The sequence below is a fragment of the Manacus candei genome, unplaced genomic scaffold, assembly GCF_025592945.1.
Source record: "Manacus candei isolate 608988 ecotype Guabito, Panama unplaced genomic scaffold, ASM2559294v1 h1tg000037l, whole genome shotgun sequence".
In the NCBI taxonomy this organism is placed as follows: domain Eukaryota; kingdom Metazoa; phylum Chordata; class Aves; order Passeriformes; family Pipridae; genus Manacus; species Manacus candei.
This window is the reverse complement of record NW_026138085.1, coordinates 10,232,226-10,250,290: the sequence shown is the minus strand read 5'-3', so window position 1 is coordinate 10,250,290 and position 18,065 is coordinate 10,232,226. Positions and strand designations below refer to the sequence as shown.

Genomic DNA, 18,065 nt, shown 5'->3' with positions numbered 1-18,065 from the left:
TTTCCCAGTGCCTTAGATGAGAAGCCTGGAAGAGGACATTCACTGCAACAACTAAACTGCCAGCCCAGAGACAGGGTGCTTTAAAACCAATTTTTCCTTGTAACTTTCCAAATGTAAACCAATTAAATCTCAAACAACCCTCTGAGGTAGGTAAGTATCTTTTAATGTTTGTTTTACAGGCAGGAGAAAAGGGCTGATAGGGCAGTGAAGTGATTGGCCCAAGACCCCATAATGAGTCAGAGGGAACCTGACCCCTGGTCCCTCCTCACAAAACCCTGGACCACGCTCTTCCTCCTTGGGTCCAACATCTTCGCCAGGTACTTACAGCAGCTGGTGCACCTCTGGGTGCTTATTGCCTAAGGAGCACCTGGTGTAAAGCCGGACTAGGGACTTGTGTGCCCCTCCCATAAGGCTTAGTGAAGAAAAGTGACATGAAGCTGATGAGTTATCTTTATTGTAGAAGCACGTTAAGACACAGCGAGGTGGCAGAGACTGCAACGGCATGCACAGGGCAGACCTGGGAAGACACCACGGAGTCCCCACAGACTTTCGCCCTCCACCTGAGCAAGGACGGGCCCCATTTGCTGCAGAAGGGGTTGAAGGCAGCTCTGGCAGTCCTGGGGACTTGGCAGCTCCCCTGATGATCAACATCGACTCTTCCTTTACTTGCCCTGTGGAGTCAGAGGGCAGACAGTTCATTACTATAGTCCCAGAAGGCAAAGGGACATGAAAGAACCATGAGGAAACACCAAAGCTGCTCCCAAGCTCTGCAGGGGTTCTGGGCCAGCCTGCCTCTCTGTGATGGGAGACACATGCTGCTCTGCCAACATCCTCCCCACTCTGCAGGGACAGCCTGGCTGGGAAAAACAGAGCCAGAGGAAAAGGAGTGGGCAGAGCCCACTACTGCAAGTTCCCACAGACTCAGCCCCGCCATCCCACATCTGCAGTGAGAGGAGGAATTCTGCAAAACCATCTGTCCCAGCCCTGCTTCTTGTCCAGCAAGGTGGGACACTCCAACCCTTGTGAAACACAGCCCCCAAAGGACAGGCTGGCCAAGCAGGAGTAAGTCACTGCCCCTCTCTCCGTACCTTTGGTCACAGGTGATCCCTGGTGTTTGCTGGCAGTCTGAACTCCATTACTCCTGGAAAGGAAGAGCAAAAAGTAAGTCCACTTGACCACTGCTGTGTGACACTGGTATCAGTGTGACAGCCCCTCAAGGCCAACTCAGTGCCCACATGAGATAACTGCAGCAGAGTCTGGCACAAGGACAGGCAGATTGGGCTGCTGCCAGCTGAGGAAAACAAGACTAACTTCAGCCTGAAGCTAGGTGCTTTCCACACCTATTTTCTAACTGGGAAAGGTCCTCCTTTTCGTCTTTTCTTATTTTGCCACCTCAAAAAGCAGCATGGCAAAACAGAGAGCCTTGTAAGGAAACTGGGACTTGCTCATCTAGGACTTTTCTATTTGTTAAGAAACAGGTTTAAAAAATAAAAAAAGGAGAAACTGGATATCCCCTTTTTTCCTGACTTATTGACTAATGTGGGCAGACTGGTGACTACGGCCTGGTTTATCTGTGGATAAACCTTTAAACTGTGAGATATGCAGCATTAAAAGTCAGATGTGCTGGAAAGACCCACAATCAATTCATCCATGTAACACGGCACTGCAGGACGTACCAGCCAGTTAACTTACAAAGAAAAGATATCTAAACCCAGGATGCCAACCTGCATTTCTCATCAGTAAAGCAGAACAGGATCAAAGGAATTCAGTTAAAGCACAGACCTCCCAGGCAAGGTGGCAAGACCCAACGCTGGCCAGTGGGGACAGGCTGATTCTGCAGCAATGTTTTCCACCTCAGTCGTGCACAGAAACACCCTTTAGTATCAGATCTCTATCAAACCACATTGCTCCCATCCCTTCCTACAAGCATCCTTCCCTGATGGCCATCAGGTTACCAGAGCTGTCAGAAACACATGGAAATCCAGCTGCAGCTTTGCAGGCAGGAGTGGATGCAGGCAAAGGGATGAGGCAGCTTGAACACACATTTTCTCAGGCAACCCAGCACTCTCTATGGATATATTAAAAATACAACTCAAGGAAATATTACATTTTTGGGGTAACAATTTCTTATCTTCCTCCAAAGCATTTCATATTCTGCACATTCCAACTCTCTAAATCTATTTCTGATGCCAAAAGCACTGCTGGAAGCTGGTTTCCTCCAGGTTTTAGTAGCGTATATTCAGTGCCTGAGTCTTCAGTAGAAAGAAAAATTCATTATACTGAAAGTGAGCATGAATTTCAGTGCTGAAAATAGCTTTGCTCTGTACATTGTTTATAAGCTCCCATAAATTTTCAGTCTGATCCTTCAGGTGACATAAAAAAACCTAAGAATAAATCATTGTGCATGGGGGTTTTTGTTTAACTTTTCTTACCCCTCAGAAAAAGCTTATCACTTTCCCTTTTAATTGCATCCAACTCTCCTTGGAGTACTTAACACAGCTACAAGCTGTGACTTTCAGTAAATGGCATCCCCCTTTAATTGCAGTGGCTTGAGAGCTGTAACAGCTTGGTAAAACATGGAACCAGGCACAGTTTTGTGGGAATCCTCTCTACTTTGCTGTTGCCACGGTGTACCCAGTCTCATTCTGTCTCGGGCAGTGTGAGCACAGTCATGAGCAGACTCACATACTGTCTGGTCTTCCTGTGCCCCCAGAATTCACAAGCCAACAGCAGCTCCCTCTCACTAAAAATCAAGACACGAAGGTCTCCAGTACCATCACAGGCAAAATTCTCTCTGCACTACAATTTCTTCAATAAAACAAAGTTTAGAGCACCCTGCTGCTTTACAGAAGAGGAGAAAAAGAGCCAGGATGTTTAGTTTTAGTGTCTTGGCGATCTGGGGGCATCCTGTCACTGAGCAAAGCAAGGCATGGCATGACTGCTCTCATATCTCATAGCTCCTTGTTGCCTACAAACCCATGGGTACCACATTCTTATTCAGAAGTCAAAGCTCCATCCAAAACTTTACAGAACTTCTCTTTGACAGGTTCAATATTTGGATCACTTACAGGTTTAGGTGACCTATTTCCCTTGGTACAAATATTCAGTTTCCAAAGAGTTCATGCCAATGAGGACAGTTGTCCCTGGGTGCCACAGGACAGCCTGTGAACTCAACAGACACAAACTGGGAGACACTGGCTGCAAATCCAAATGCTGGAGACTGTCAAGCTTCCACTGGTAGAAAGACAAAGCACGACTGAGAAATGTTTAACTCATTTGCTATGTGGGATTGCACAAGATGTCAAGACCTTTCCAGAAAGTATGCCACCTAGTGAATAATTTTGATTTCCCAACCATCTACCTGGATATCATTTAAGGAAGGAGCCATTTATAGTTTACACAGTTGTGGTCTTCCTGGCCAAACCAAAGTCCCAGGAGGAAAGTCAGGCATTTTCCCATCACTCTCCTACCATACACCCTAAGCAAAACACAGAGACTATGCACAGGTTATATATTAAATCTAAGTCTCAACCTGTATATAAATATCTGGACCATGAACATCCATTCCTGGGGCTCTAACGATCCTGCCACAGATGGCAGAGGCCAGGCTGGTTCCCCAGCAGGCACTTGGAGTGAAAAATGGGATACTACACACAGCAAGAGGCACTTTTTCCTCCACACCTCAGCAACATTCCCATCCAGAAAAACAAAGGCAGGGAGGAAGAGAGATGGGGGCCCCAATACCTCTCTTCTCTCCCAACAAATGTGGCTGAAGAGCAGCTGCAGAGCATGGCTTTAATTATCCCACTGTTAATTGAATGAAAAATTAACCCAGTTAACCTGCCAGTAGGGTCTAAGTGCAGACCCCCCAGCTACTGCTGAAGGGCACAATGGGCAGTTTGTGACAAAGTGCCAGCTACTTCTCATTCCTCACTCCCCACTGTGGCTGCCTGGATTTGATCCCCACAGGCTGAGAGTGCCAAAAGGGGAGTTTCACCAGAGGAAGGGAAAAGATTGATGTTCACAGCCCAGCCGTGGCGTGCCGCTTACCACTTCAGGGGCAGGCTCTCGGCACTCGCCTTGATAGTTTAACGTGATGAAGTTTGAAGCTCTCCTGCAAAGGGAGGACAAGACATTGCTTATTATTCACTTGCAATGCCACAGCTCTCTCTGCCATCAGCGTGACAGTCCTCTGTGGACTCCTTAATGCTTTGATGCTTATGGTGGCATTTATTACTCCCCAAACAATCTGTGATTGGGCAGAAAGGGAATAGGGGACCCTGGCAACTTGTGTATCTTAATTAGCTGTCATCAGATTAATCTCAGGCATTTTGATCTATGTTTGCTTAACAGCAAAGCACTGAGGACACACTTGATAGTGAGTCATGATGTATCAAAACAAACACTGTTCTGCAAAAGACACTCGGGAATGGTGGATGGCCCTGTATTAGTGAAATCTCTCCACCTACTCACATGGCAGCTGAACACAAGTCACATTCATTTTTGTATGTTTTCCCATCAGTGCCACAGACTGGTTGTGAGGATTCGCTGCAGAAAATCCTTCCACCCTTTACCCCGTGCAGAATTCGATCACAGTCCAGCTGAAGAGACAAAGAAATCACATTTGGTGCTGGTTGACTTGCAAGACCCTTCTTTACATGACTTAAAAGTGCTCATAAACCAAGCCCTGCATGGGACCCCTCTGCCCTCTAGCATGTCCATCACACTTCCAGCCAGGACGGACTTGGAAAGAGATTGTGTCTCTTGTTGGACCAGCCAGTCAAGTTTTTGGGAACAGAGCCCTCACGCCCCACTCATCTAATCCACCTCAACACCATGATCTTGAGCGGGTTTATTTCTCTCACTGTGGATCCACAAGAAGACAAACTTCTGCTACCTGTTCTTAGCCCTCCTTCCTTATCAGGGCTTTGATGCCATTTCATCTCCAAGAACGAAGACGAAGCCCATTGGCCAAAATTAAGGAAAGACATCTCCAGCAGACTGGCACTGCCCGAGGGCGGTGCGACACGCAGCACAACTTCTGCCGCCCACTGCGTCGACAGACACGAGCATATCTGAGCAGCTATGACTAATGAGGGGTGCCCTCTTGTTTCCTCTCGAGCATGGCAACGGGAACATTTAGGCACAGTTTTCCTTACAAACCACACGTGGCACAGCCAGGACAAACTCACAGCACAAGGAGTGACCTTTGGAGACCCCGAAAAAGCCTCTCACACCCTACCAGCAGAGCGGGGCGGGTGTTTGCAGAGTCATAGCAGATTTCCAACAGCAGAGGTCAGGGATAGCACAGGCTGTTCCCTGGCACACACAGCCCCTTCCTCAGCTCTGCCACCCACCGTTGCTCCAGGCATCGAGAAAAGACCGAGACGAAAAAGTGACTAATGGGCTCCCAACCCCATCTTCAGGTGCTACAAAATACGTTGCTACGACTGCAAATGGTACAGTGGGACTGAGAGGGTATTGCACTTCCCATCCCACCTTGAGATGCAGCATTTAGCTCAAAAATGATGGTTTATCAATAGCCCTACAGGGTGGGAAGCACTACAGGGAAGGAAGATTTCATGCCAGGTGCTGCAGGGGGGTTTCAGTGATTTTGGGGTGCTGTGATAGCACCTGTTGGTTAAACATCACTTGTTAATTTCAGTAATGTGCTGCTTCCTCCCTCACTTGGGTAATTATTGGTGATGTGAAAGCAGACAATGCTGACCTTTGCAATCCTCTGCTCAATGCCTTCCTACGCACCAGACAGTGCTGCCTGTACCTCTGCCCAGGACAGGTGGCCACCCCACCAGCAGCCCCACATATCACAGGTGCCAGCAGCCAGTGCCACCACTCCTTTGGCTCTGGAGAATTGTGTGACAAAACCCACAGGTGGCCCTGGAAAGAGGAGAGGAGCAGATCTGCTCTCTGAATCACCTCTCGTCGGTCAGGTTCATCAGCATCCACTCCCCCTCCAGTGCTACCAGGAAATACCACTAAGCCCTGAAGCAGACTGGCCTTATTACACCTAATGCTTCCTCTGGAATGCATTAAAATTGCTGTACCTGAACTACCTACTGGGTTTTTAACTCAAATATCCCTTTTCTAAAAGCGGTCAGTGACAGAGGCTTCAGGGAGAATTAAGGCAATTGGTAGTAAGGTCTCTCCACCCATGGAAATACACTTCCTATCCCTTCCAAAATGTTATTTAAATTACTGTATGCAAATGCTAGAGGAATTAAAACATCAGGTAATTTTTTTTTAACCATCCTACCTCTTGACAACACCCTGTGACAGTGAGATCCACAGTTTAGTCACTCTTTTTGCGGTAACTTATTTTCTCTTATTAGTTCATATTTTCCACTTTTAGCTTTGCTGGAACTATTCCATTTTCTTTCATGAGAAGGGAGAGCAGACACCCCCACCTTCCTCCCACATTATTCCATACACACTTGTCATCTACCGCTCAGTGTTTCCCCCTTTAGCACTCCCTCCTCCTGCCAACCTTGTCCTCATGCCCTGGTCAGCTCCATAACCCTGTTCTGGCCACGGCCTTTACCTCAGCATCTTCTCAACACGAGGGAGGGGAAGGGGGAGATGGTACTTCTCAACCCAGTTTGGCTACATGTGGGGCAGGCATCCAGCCTGAGTTCAAAACCAGCACCTCCATAGCTGATGTACTCCCAAAAGGAGCCAAGCCCTTCCTTCTGTTTCAGTGCCAGGTGACACAGGGACTGGCATCAGAGTACAGATACTTTCACTCATTTAAACCCTTCCCAGGATGCAGGGCCAAGTGAGAAGCTTTAGGGTTACAGCAAGAACAAGAGCATCTGCTGAGAAAGGAGCAGGGGGGGCTCAGCACTGGCAGAGAAGCCCCCTGTGGGAGAGGTCCCCATTTCTGTCCATACAGCTGCCATCCAAGGTGCAGGAGGTGGCTTTACCATCTGGGACTCATCAGTGTCTCTGCTCTGTGACTTGCGGCCAAGTGACTGGTTGCAGTTCCTGCCACGCTGAGCTGTGTTTCGTTGTGGGCTGGCAGAGAGAGCAAAGACACTGTTCATCACACCATCCTCCCAAACAGAGGAAGCACAGTGCAAACCCACCCTCCCCACAGACCCCCACAGCTCTGAGAGCCGTTTGCACTATGACATCCACCCGCTCACGGGGATAGGAGAGGGCACATTCTATCAGGGAGGTAACCAACAGCAGGACAACTTTGCCCTGTGCTCAGCCCAAGTGTACCACCACCCCAGGGCTCTGCACCTCCGTGTCTGCTGGCATCACTTGGTGGAAGGGGGATTGAGGAATTGCACCAGCCAAAAGCAAGAAATCTCAGTGTTCCCCAGAAAAGGCTCTGAAAAAGCAGCAGCTGAGTCCTGCTCAGGTCCAGCAGCTATAAAACAAACAGGAGTGCCTGACCAGTGCCCAGAAAGCACGTGATACATCAGGCACTACCTCTGAGCCAGGGGATGAGGATGAGCCAGGGCTAACCCACGGGTGCACTGCCAGGAGTCAGGTTTGCTGGACAAAGCGTCCTGAGAGGGATTCTGAACACAGCAATCACTGGTGCTTAGTACACAAAGTCAAGGCCAAAAAGGAGTAAGGGTTGCATGAGAAACATGCCCCACTATGCCTCTTTCCCATCACCAGCTTAGCCAGTGCAAAGACATGCTGTACTGAGCACCAAACAGAACAACATGGACTTCTCCATCACAGGCAGTGCTGCTTGCGTGCTGCCAAAACACTCCTGCTCCAATAAACCTCCTGACCATCCCTAGGAAAATACATGTAGGTGGAAGGGGGCAGAAACCAGTGCCAGGGCTTGTAGTATGTAGGGAAGGACAGGTTGCCAACCCAGGTGCTGCTGAACTCACCCTTGGCCCGTTGAGAAGGGACGTCTCTCATTTACACCCTGCCGTGAACCACCACAGTTCTTCTGCAAAAGGGGAAGGGTCACATTCAACAACCACAGAAACAACTTTTATACAACTAGAGAAGTGGCAACGCTAAAGCAGCTCCTGCCCTCCCTCCCCCCCTCCTCCTCCCAGACCCAGAGAATTACAGTGCTGTAATTAGAGAAGCAGGTTTGATATGCTCCAAACCCACCAAATGATGTCATCCAATGGCTTACAGGATTGTGGAGAGTCTGGACCTGTCCTTTATCTCTCATATAGCATCACTGGGAAAGTGAGGGGCTGTTCTTTCAGGTCCAAACATGTCCAGTTTGTATGTTTACACCATCCCACAAATGAGTGAGGCTTTGCAATATAATTTGCATCTCCCCCATCACTCACTGACTACAGCATCATAAGCACCCTGATTACCCCCAAGATGACCACAGACAGTCCCTGGCCACCCAGATCCCACGGACTCTTTCACTGAGCTCAGTATAGGTTCCAAGCTCCATCTCACCTGGTTTGTCCTCTCTGAAGTGGGCAATCTGTTACGCTGACCAGTTCCACCAGACTGACCTCCTCTTTGAGCTTCCTTTTTGCTGGAAGAAGGGAAGAGGAGAAAAAAGGTAGTGCTATGGCAGTATGAGTGCCACCAGCACCCAGGGCTGCCCTGTAAGCCAGCATCATGCCGTTAGGCACCACCTCCCCATCCACAGTCCCTGTTCCTGGTGGTCCTGTTCCTAATTCCCACCTCTAAGCCTTCTCCCTTCTCCTCACCATTCCCACTGTATGCTACATCCTGGATCCAGGTGGCTGCTTTCATATCAGGGCTGCTTCTGCATATGCTCTATGGGAGTAGAGAGAGAGCATCTGGAAGGCAAAGTACATGCATGGGAAACTCCTCAGGAGCTGCCCATGCCCAACAGTCCCCTGGGAAAGAGACTGCTCTCTGTCAAACTTGTTTCTCCTCCTCTACTCCACGCTGCTTCTCACCTGCCCCTGGGCCCTTAGCGCTGAAAGGGAAGCAGGAAGAGGGGCAATGGTTGCAGCCCTACTGTCAGAGCATCTCTTGGAGGGCCACTGGGAGTCAGGACTCTCCCAGGCATTGCCCAGGTGCAGCTTCACAAGCAAAAGCTGCAGTTTTGCAGCTGGAGGTTCTGCCCCTTTGCTATTGTTGCTCAGAGGAAGCTGTACTCACAACTTGTCGGCACACATGAGACATTTGTTGGTGTGCTGCTTGCCAGAGGCATCCCGGACAGGGTTATTCTCCCTCGTGCAGGACAGTCGTCCACCAGCTTCAAACTGGGAGCGAAACTCACTGCAGTCATCCTGCAGAAGGAGGGCAGCAGTTTAGGGCACCCTGTCCTCCTTGTCTTATTGACCTGACCCTTGGGAACTTGGGGTTCCCTGCCAGGAAAGCATTGAACCATCACAAATGCATCCCGGGAGAGTCTGGGTGGGGGTGAGAGAAGAGGGTGTGCAGCACCAGCCACTTAGCATATAAACAGAGGAGTGAGTCAGAAAAATTCCAGATCCTTCTGCCCGCACAGCACGTGTTGGGGAGTTTTCTAGTATGGTCCAACTAATTATTATTCTCCTCATTGGGCTATCCAAAGCATGCCAGTGATGTGACCAATACGGTGATAAGTCACTCCCTCTTCTCCCAACATCCTTAATACATAGCTACAGCCTTTTCCCAGATAGTAGCTCAGATAATTTTCTTTACAAAGAGAGTGGTGTCCTCCAAATCAGCCACACTTTGGGATCAAAGTCAATATAGAAGAAGTAGTTAAAACATAAAAGCACAATGCAAACATACTTAATAGTCCACAGGCAGAGGCAGGTTGTTTGGAGAGTGGATCATTAATTTGTTCCTTGTTCAAAATTGCTGCACAGAAACTGTGTTAACTTGCCCCTGTTATGTAACACGGATGGAAACATTCGGCCTCCCTAATTTCAACTATTTCACACACTGCAATAGCCAGTTCCAAACAGCAAGTACAGAGGGTAAGTAACTGAATTTCACTTACTCTTTTCTTTTTACAAAAGAGGTTTTAACACTTGCAATTTTCTGCCCTTCTTGTGCACAGGGTTTTTGATAGCTTGCATGAAGGTTCCTAGCAGGTCACTGGCCTCATTCTTTGCTTTGCTCAGAAGCTTATAGCACCTCCTCCTCTCTGCCAGCAGATTTCCCCAGTGTCGTCCCTCATCCCATCCAGAGCATCTCAGCCTCCATCTCCTCAGCTTTCTCATGGCACTAACACTGGCAAACCACTCTGAGTGCAAAACCCCAAGTTTTCCTAGAGCCATACTAGCCATGGGTAGGAGAGGTGATCCAGTGCAGGATGAGCCTGCTCCTGCTGTGCTCAGCAGTCACAGTGCATTACTCCCACCACATATAAGTACTGCACCCACTTCAGAGGGGCTTCCCAAAAACCTCGCTGTTTCTTCCCCACCACCAGCATGTGCTCGCACCCCTGAGCAGTTCAGGCAATGCTTTTGCTCCATGACTAGCCCAGGAAAGCTCTCCCAGCCCCTCTTTTTCTTGTTCCCTGGGGCCAGCCCAGCTCAGCAGCCCAATCCTCAGCCTTCAAGACAAATCTGCCTTCCCCAACAGCCTCTCTCAAACGCTCTCCCTTTGAACCAGTATTTCTGGAGCCCTGTTAACTTCTTGACCTCTGCTGCAAAAATCTCACTGAGTCCATCTGAGTTCTGCATTTGCCTTTTTTGTGGCTTGTCGCATCCCTGACCCACTAATAAATGCAGAGCTTTCTTATCCTCTGTCACTTTTAACCAATGAGTATGAATTCTTATTAATCACTGACTGTGTGATCTTGCAGTGCCATTACATTTTATCTTGTTTCTATTACTCCAGGCCTCAGTGGTATCCAATTAGTCTTGAGTGATCTGCTGATCCTTTTCTGCTGATACTGCCTCCCAGCTTTACCCCAAGCAAATTTCACTTATACTTCTATTTTTTGGTGCCAAAATCATTAGAAAAACACTAAAACAGGATTATCCCCAAGACTGAAGCTTAAGGGGACCGCACCAGTCCCTACTATAGCAGGAATCAAGAGGTAAGGATTGGAAAGCGACTATTTTCCACCCTTACAGAGCTGTTTTTCCCAGCAAAGCATCAGGGCACAGGGACATGGTGGCTGCAGCATGCCAGGGAAAAGGTGGTGAATGGCAGCTCCATGAGAACAAAGTTTCCAATAAAAAAAGCTAAAACTGAACAACAGGCCTGGAGATAACACAAGGCTAAGCTTTCCTCCCAGAACACAATGATCTCTTAAGATGTGTAGAGTTCAGATTCAGTTTTCCACACATTTTTCTTTTTCACCTAATTAGCACCGTCAGCAGCACTGACGTCTCCACCCTCTGATTTAGGACAGTACAGCACAGCTGGTTTCCTACTCTGCTGGGGTTTGCCTGTACCTAGATCCACAGGTCAGTGGGACATTCAGGCACAAGTTGTTTACTTGAGAGATTCAAGAGCATGAATAATAAATAGGGAGGGAAAGGAAAGTGGATCTCAAAATTAAGTCAGAGGAGACTGAGCAACTGCATAGAATAACATTGCCTTTTGTCTGTCTCGGGTGGAAATCCAATAAAGTTCTATATTGACCTGCCTAATACTTTAATCTCACCTTATCTTTTCCTTGTCTGTTTTTAGATAACTTCCGCTCATTCTCCCTTTTGCTGGAAGAGAAGGAAGATGAGAAAGTGAATACCAGGGTGCTCCAGGGAGGAGAGGTTTTCCCCTTCATCAGCCGCAGGAGGGGCAAGGGATTCTTTTTTGTTACTCACAACTTCTCTGCACACATGATGCACTTATTGCTGTGCTGCTTCCCAGAGGCATCCCGGACAGGGTCATTTTCCCTGGTGCAGGAAAGTTTCCCTTTCTTGAACAGATCCCGAAACTCCCGACAGTCATCCTGTGCAAATACCAAAAGCACGGGTTGACACCGATATGCCGACAGAGACGCATCTCCCACAAATCCACAAAGGATTATTCACCCAATGAAATACATTTCAAACACTATTTTATTTCCTTGAGGAGTAACTCAATGGAAAACCATAGCATGCAGCATAAAACAAATCAGTATGTTTAGATGAGCAGATCTGTCTTTTACATCCAGGGTAGCCTTATTTCTATTGCTAATAGAAAAGACATGCAAGAGCCTGCCCAAAGGACCTAAGTTGTGGTCTAAGTATAAAATCTACAATTTCAGTGAATTTTAAATGAGAAAGTCAGTTTTCCCATATCTCATGAGAGAACATACTACCAAGAATTTTAAAATTCATGCACAGTAAAAAGATGAAGCTGCAGGCATAAAAAAGTATAATCCTTGCACACCTTACATTCCCAGGCACAGGAGAGTAAGACGTGGGTGTTTTCACCTTCCACTTAACGTGATGGTATGTGTTAATTGAACCCAAGTACTCTATTTCACAAAAGGCTTTTGTAGCAAAACCCACTTAAGCATTTCAGGCTGGCCTTTACTTTCCTCCAAACAGCTTTCCTATAACTTTCAGGGCAAGTCTGCAGCATAAGAAACCCATGGTACATGTGAAATCTTTAAGTTCATTTATGCAGCACTTACAACCTTATCTACCACGTGATCTGTAATACATTTTTTTCTTCACACTGTGTAGAGGAGATGGTTTGATAACTTATCCCATCTCTGCAGATGGGGAAGTCAGGCCTAGAAAATTACTTGCCAAAAGCCAGACAGAAAATCTATGGCTTAACAAAGAAATTCAGTGTAGGTCTTTTCCTGATGCTGTAAAACTGTCCTTCTGCCATCAGGACCACACTTTGGCAAGTCAGGTGTTTAAAAAAAGATCTCCCTTAGGACAGCTATGCTTTACAAAGCCTTTAATTTGCCCAGACACACAAGAGCTAGGAAGCTACCCTGCTTACCAGATGTAAAATATAAATAAATAAATCACCGCAACCAACACTATCTGATGGAAACCAATTCACTCCTACCTAGAATAAAAACCCAAGGCTAAAAAGGCAGCTCCCTCCACATAAAGACCTGCTATCTAGAAAGGCAGCTATGGGTAAAGGAAACCAGCCAGGTGCATCGACAAGATAAACAAGGGACAATTAGAGCCGGCCTGTTCCCACACCCTGCCCTAGTCAGAGCTCACATGCGCCAAACTTGCTATTAATTATTTGCCAGATACCAATGGTGTGCCTTATAAACAGGCAGGTATCCTCCTTGGTGTGTACTCTGGGTCAGGCACAGACTGTATGTGCCGTGTCAGTAATTGCCCGACTGGGACGAGATTGCCTGGGAGGAGCCGTGAGGAGTTTTGGTTTCTTTTATGCTCGTGGATGGCACAAAGCCTCACACTCCTTCAGACCCTCTTCCCATGGCAGAGCATGTTTGCCCAGTTCTCATTGCAGGTGCATTGCTGGACCCTTTCCCACTGTCCAAGCCAGGATTTCCCACACTGCAGACAAGGAAGCGCACTCGGGAAGCGGGTCAGAGGCAAGAGACGCAAAGCCACTGCATCATCCTGCTCCCAGTGTGCCAATAAAACTGGCTTCAGCAGTGATGTTTCACCTCACCTTTCCCAAGGAGTTCACATTCCTGTCCACCTCTCCACCACTCCCTTTGTTTGAGTCTCTTTCCCTGCAAGAAAGGGAGGTGTGAGTGACGGAGCAGCTGCAGTCCTTGGATGCAAAGCCAAGACAGGTGGTGATTAAAGGCCAGTCCTGCCGACCCCACCTCCCCATTGCGCAAGGCAGCAGGATGGACCAGCACTGGGTGTTTAGCATCTCTGCACTGGGGGTGCCATCCTTTCTCCCTGCCTAATATCCAGGTCTCTCATCCTAATAAACACCACCTACAGAAATAAGAAACTAAATCTGCCAGTTTTCACCCTGCATTTGCTCCTCACACCCCGTGGTGAGTCCCCACCATGTGATAAGCTGGAGAGATGGACTGGGTTCACAGGTTTGCTGAAGAGTTACTAACTGTTCTGACTGGCCCAGGACAACACAGAGACTCTTGAGAGTGGGCTCATCACTATGGGAAGAGAGGACAGATGGGCAGGATGGCCACTGGAGCCAGCAGGCAGCCAATACTCACAGCAGCCTTTGGCACATCATGCACTTGTTGAGGTCTCCTTTGCTATTCGGGCTCCTGAAGGGCTCCTTGGTGGTGGGACAGGAAAACTTCCCACTGCGCAGAAGTGACCAAATTTTCCTGCACTCATTCTGAAAAGCACAGAGGAGAACAGTCAGTGGAGGCTACCATCACGATCCTGAGAACAGTTCATTCATATTTAATCTTTTTTGGGTGTGCTACATGCTCTCAAACAGCACCAGTTTGCTCAGACCAGGCCTGGGGCTGCCACACTCCTGCCCATCCCTCACTACACACCACACGTGGTACAGGTTGTATCGAGACCCTGCTCACAGCTCCCAAGGCAGAAAAGACAACTAGAAAGTCCAAAACCCATTGCAAGAATCATTAATCACGTGAAAATGAATACATATTTAAAGAATATATATTTAATTTGCATACAGATGCAAATTGCTACCCGCTGCAGGGAAGGACTCCATGTTATAAAGTCATTTGAGAGCAGAAAATACAGGCCTAGAAGTGCCAGAGGGATGCAAGAGGAATGAACGGACCAGAGTGACTGAAGAGCAATTCAGGTGCAAGACAAGCACAGAAAAGTACAACCCTCTCAGGAAGCAGAGCAGTAATATTATGTGACGCTGCAGCAGCCCTTCGCCTCATCTGCTGGGTAACTGGAATGCAGACTAGGGAGAAGCAATGAACCGTTTAGTTATTTTTGGCTACTCCGTTTTCCGAAAGGATCTTTACCAAGGAGACCAGCTTGCTTGATTAAAACATGAATGGAACTGACTTCTCAGTCATTGAATCAAATTATTTTCTGAGACTCAAAGGACTTGCCTTAATTCTTTTAATTATGAAACTCAGGAATTATCAGAAGCAGGAGTTTCTGATGGATCAGAAGCTATATTATAAAATATCATTAAAAATATAATTCATGCCATTTCTAACTTCATTTCATGAGATTTCCAGCCCAGAGCTGCTTGAATATGTTCTCAGCATCATGCACCAAACACACACTATCAGCTAGAGCCGTTACTGTATTACAACAGTATTGTCTCTAAATATGGAGAGATTCACTGCTTTTTCCACCATTGAAAAAGCACTATGATGCCTAAGTATAGTCCTCCTAAATGACTTTGCTCAGAGCATGCATTAAGCAGTGTAAGTTGGCAAAACAAAAGGAGAATCAGAATAGAAAAGGTTGGACTCGCCTTAATCGAAGCTTGGCTGGCAACATCTGTGACAGAAAAACCAACAATGAAACCATACAAAAATCTTTGAAGGGAAATTTTAAAGCAAAAGCATTTAATTAAAATAATGCAGTTTCCTAATCCACCCAAATACTTCTTGATAAAAGCTAATCCAGTGCATTATTTTACACAGATAGAAAAGGCTGGGCATCAGAGAGTTTCTGGAACATAGCACTTTTTGTTATTCAAATGCAAAAGCACATCCATTTTTTTGTGCCTTTGTGCCCTCCTTTACTGTGTTACTTTTGTCAGGCTTAAAATCCAAGGATGGTTCAGTAACTGTTTTCCCATTATTCTACATCCCTGCCTTGGTAGTTGTATCAACCCCACAAAATATTTTTGGCTTTCTTCACCATCACTTAAAACTGGGATATCAGAGCTAGGCCATACCATTGTTGTTTGTCCAAAATGACAAATTCCTTTTCAAGGCCCATTCCATTTGCAATACCTCACACAAATTACTAAATTAATACTGAGTCAGCAGGTGAGTAGCTGATACATATTTCTTTCTACCAAGCCACTTAAAGCTGGTATAATATGTTTCATCCTCTTTTACATCATCAGTAGCATCGCAGGGAGCCATCAAGAAATCCTCCATTATCTCTTTTTCAATGGAAACAGGCAGTAAATTGAAAGACCATTACATCAAACATAACTCCTGCTGAAGTCTCTCTATTGTAGCCAAATTATTGCAGCCATATAAAAATGCATTCCTTAGCAAGTGTTGACAAGAAATTACCATTTTTCTGAATTTACCAAAAATTGTATTACATTTGTGTTCAAAGTTGGGCTTTTTATGCAAAAATTCAGTCTGTTTCGAAATTGGTATTCTTTCACTTAGACAAATGGGGTTTGGGTTGGGTTTTTTTTTCTTAAACTGTTAATTCTATTAAAAATAGATGCTTTTACCTACCAATAAAACTTCACTGTTTTCATACACAAGAGAAAAAGCCATTATCAAGACGTTAAATCAATACATGTAGTACAGCAAAAAAAAAGGGTGGTCTTCTGTTATGCCACTATGCTTTTTAAACAACAAGGGCTCTAGTCCTTTATCCCACTGTTTTTATGGGATCTCCCAGGCTGCGTCCTCTGCCAGTCCCAGATTCAGCACAGAGAACATCAGAAGTTACTAACCTGAGAAGAAGCAGAAAAATGCCAGAGCAAGGACCAACGAGGCACCTTCTATTTTCATGGTGAGGGTGGCAGCTCTTTGCCTGTGTTGACTCTACTAGTGCATTGCTCAATGAAACCCAAAGAAAGGGCTCAGGTCTGATCACATATATATAGATGACCAGATTCTCCGCCTTCGTTATGACATAATCTTCCCAAGAACCATCATTAGCTGAAAAAACCAGTTTGATGACACTACTCTAAATTCTAATGATCTCATTAACACAATTAATTTCCATAAGGATGGAGCATATTTGAGTCACTCCCTGCATTTTGTCAAGGTAAGAAAATTATAAATAGATCACTTCAGATCCCCCACATAGCCAGAGGGATTCTTGCCATCTTTAGGGTGGTTCATAGGACAGTGGGTACTCCAGTCAACACACCACTAATACCCTTTCATATCTCAACAAAATAGCTGAAAGGGCTTTATTTTAATAATGTGGCTCCAGAAGAGACAACAGGAAGGCCAGGTCACTCAAACCTCTGGAAAGTCAGTATGCTTTTATAAAAGCCCCTCAGTATGAACCTAAGGAGTAAACATTCAGGAAAGGTTGAAAAACATCAAGTTTGAGGCTTTATTGAAATTCTTTAGGCTTGATGCTACAGTTCACACAGTAGCTGTGTCAATGGTAAAACCATACTGCCAGATCCTCATCTTTTCCCCGTTGTCTTAAGAAAAAATTGCAGTGTTATTAGTGAAAACCTTTCCTCAGCCCAGGTGGGACTTGGCAGACCATATAGAAGCTTCTCTTTGAGGTACTCACAGAGGTGTGTTGTTATTGATGTTAAAGGGTCCAGTGAAGCAGCCCTGCTCAGGTCTCTCCCAAAGATGAGATAAGATGAAGGCAATCATCCTGTGCAGGGTTTCTCAGGAGATTCCAGAGAGGAAAATAAAAATGACATCAAAGTTTTGGAACGTGATTTACATGGGAAGAAGCTGTGTGCCTTGTTCTCCAGTGAAAAAGAGAAGAATTTGGAGAGAAAAGCCATTTGCAAGGTTTGAAAGAGGATAAATGAGTCAGTGAAGCAGAGCAGAGCAATGACGGACTCAAGCACAGGCTGAGGATGTGCAGAGAGGCAGATCAGTACCATCTGAGGAAGAAAACATACTTCTGCATGACATATGTGTTTGGCCAGACAAGCCACCACAGCTCAGTATAAATCCTTGTAATAAACTGCTGCCACACGCTTCTGAGATCAGAACAGTTGTTACTGTTTACAACTGGAGCCAAAGCCAAGCAATTAGACTCCTACTTTAGTGTGTGGTCATCCTTAACATTTCTCCTCAACTCAAAATGAAATCATGTGCAGGTTCACACAGTGGAGAGTTTGGAACGGAGAAGTAAACTGCCTGAGGTCATACAGATGGTTCATGGCAGATGTGAAGAGCTGTGTGTTGTCCTGAATCATAATTTCTGTATGCATATTTGGGTGTGGAATTAGAGGGGAGGCCAACAGGAAGAGAATAAAACTAAGCTGATACAGCATGTGTCAGTATATCCTTGGGAGAACTGGAAGAGAAAAAACAAGAAAGTGTATGGTAGTTTAAAAGTGGTTAGAGCTGGGAAATCTATTTGAAGGACAAAAACAAAAGATGTTATTTGTTACTGAAGTGTCTGCCCATGAGTCAGCCATGAGGT

At 46.2% G+C, this 18,065-nt stretch overlaps 1 protein-coding gene across 1 annotated transcript; it reads right to left on the bottom strand.

Moving 5' to 3' along the window:
* Positions 1 to 432: 432 nt before the first annotated feature.
* LOC127473975 (serine protease inhibitor Kazal-type 5-like) lies at positions 433 to 16,489 on the bottom strand. The gene is made up of 14 exons (XM_051794253.1): positions 16,387 to 16,489; positions 15,211 to 15,236; positions 14,003 to 14,130; positions 13,480 to 13,543; positions 11,706 to 11,833; positions 11,546 to 11,597; positions 9,094 to 9,224; positions 8,413 to 8,494; positions 7,875 to 7,936; positions 6,942 to 7,032; positions 4,474 to 4,601; positions 4,051 to 4,114; positions 1,089 to 1,141; positions 433 to 671 (listed from the first exon to the last, which is right to left on the bottom strand). The coding sequence occupies exons 1-13, from the start codon at positions 16,442 to 16,444 to the stop codon at positions 1,136 to 1,138; spliced, it is 1,020 nt and encodes a 339-aa protein (XP_051650213.1). The 5' UTR covers positions 16,445 to 16,489; the 3' UTR covers positions 433 to 671; positions 1,089 to 1,135.
* Between the last annotated feature and the right edge of the window lie 1,576 nt (positions 16,490 to 18,065).

Bases quoted from the DNA above. Each gene is read 5' to 3' on its own strand.
- LOC127473975 (XM_051794253.1), bottom strand. From the start codon at position 16,444: ATGAAAATAGAAGGTGCCTCGTTGGTCCTTGCTCTGGCATTTTTCTGC. The intron at 15,237-16,386 runs GTTAGTAACTTC...TTTCTGTCACAG, and splicing joins ATTTTTCTGCTTCTTCTCAG to ATGTTGCCAGCCAAGCTTCG. The intron at 11,834-13,479 runs GTGAGGTGAAAC...GTATTTGCACAG, and splicing joins ATGTGAACTCCTTGGGAAAG to GATGACTGTCGGGAGTTTCG.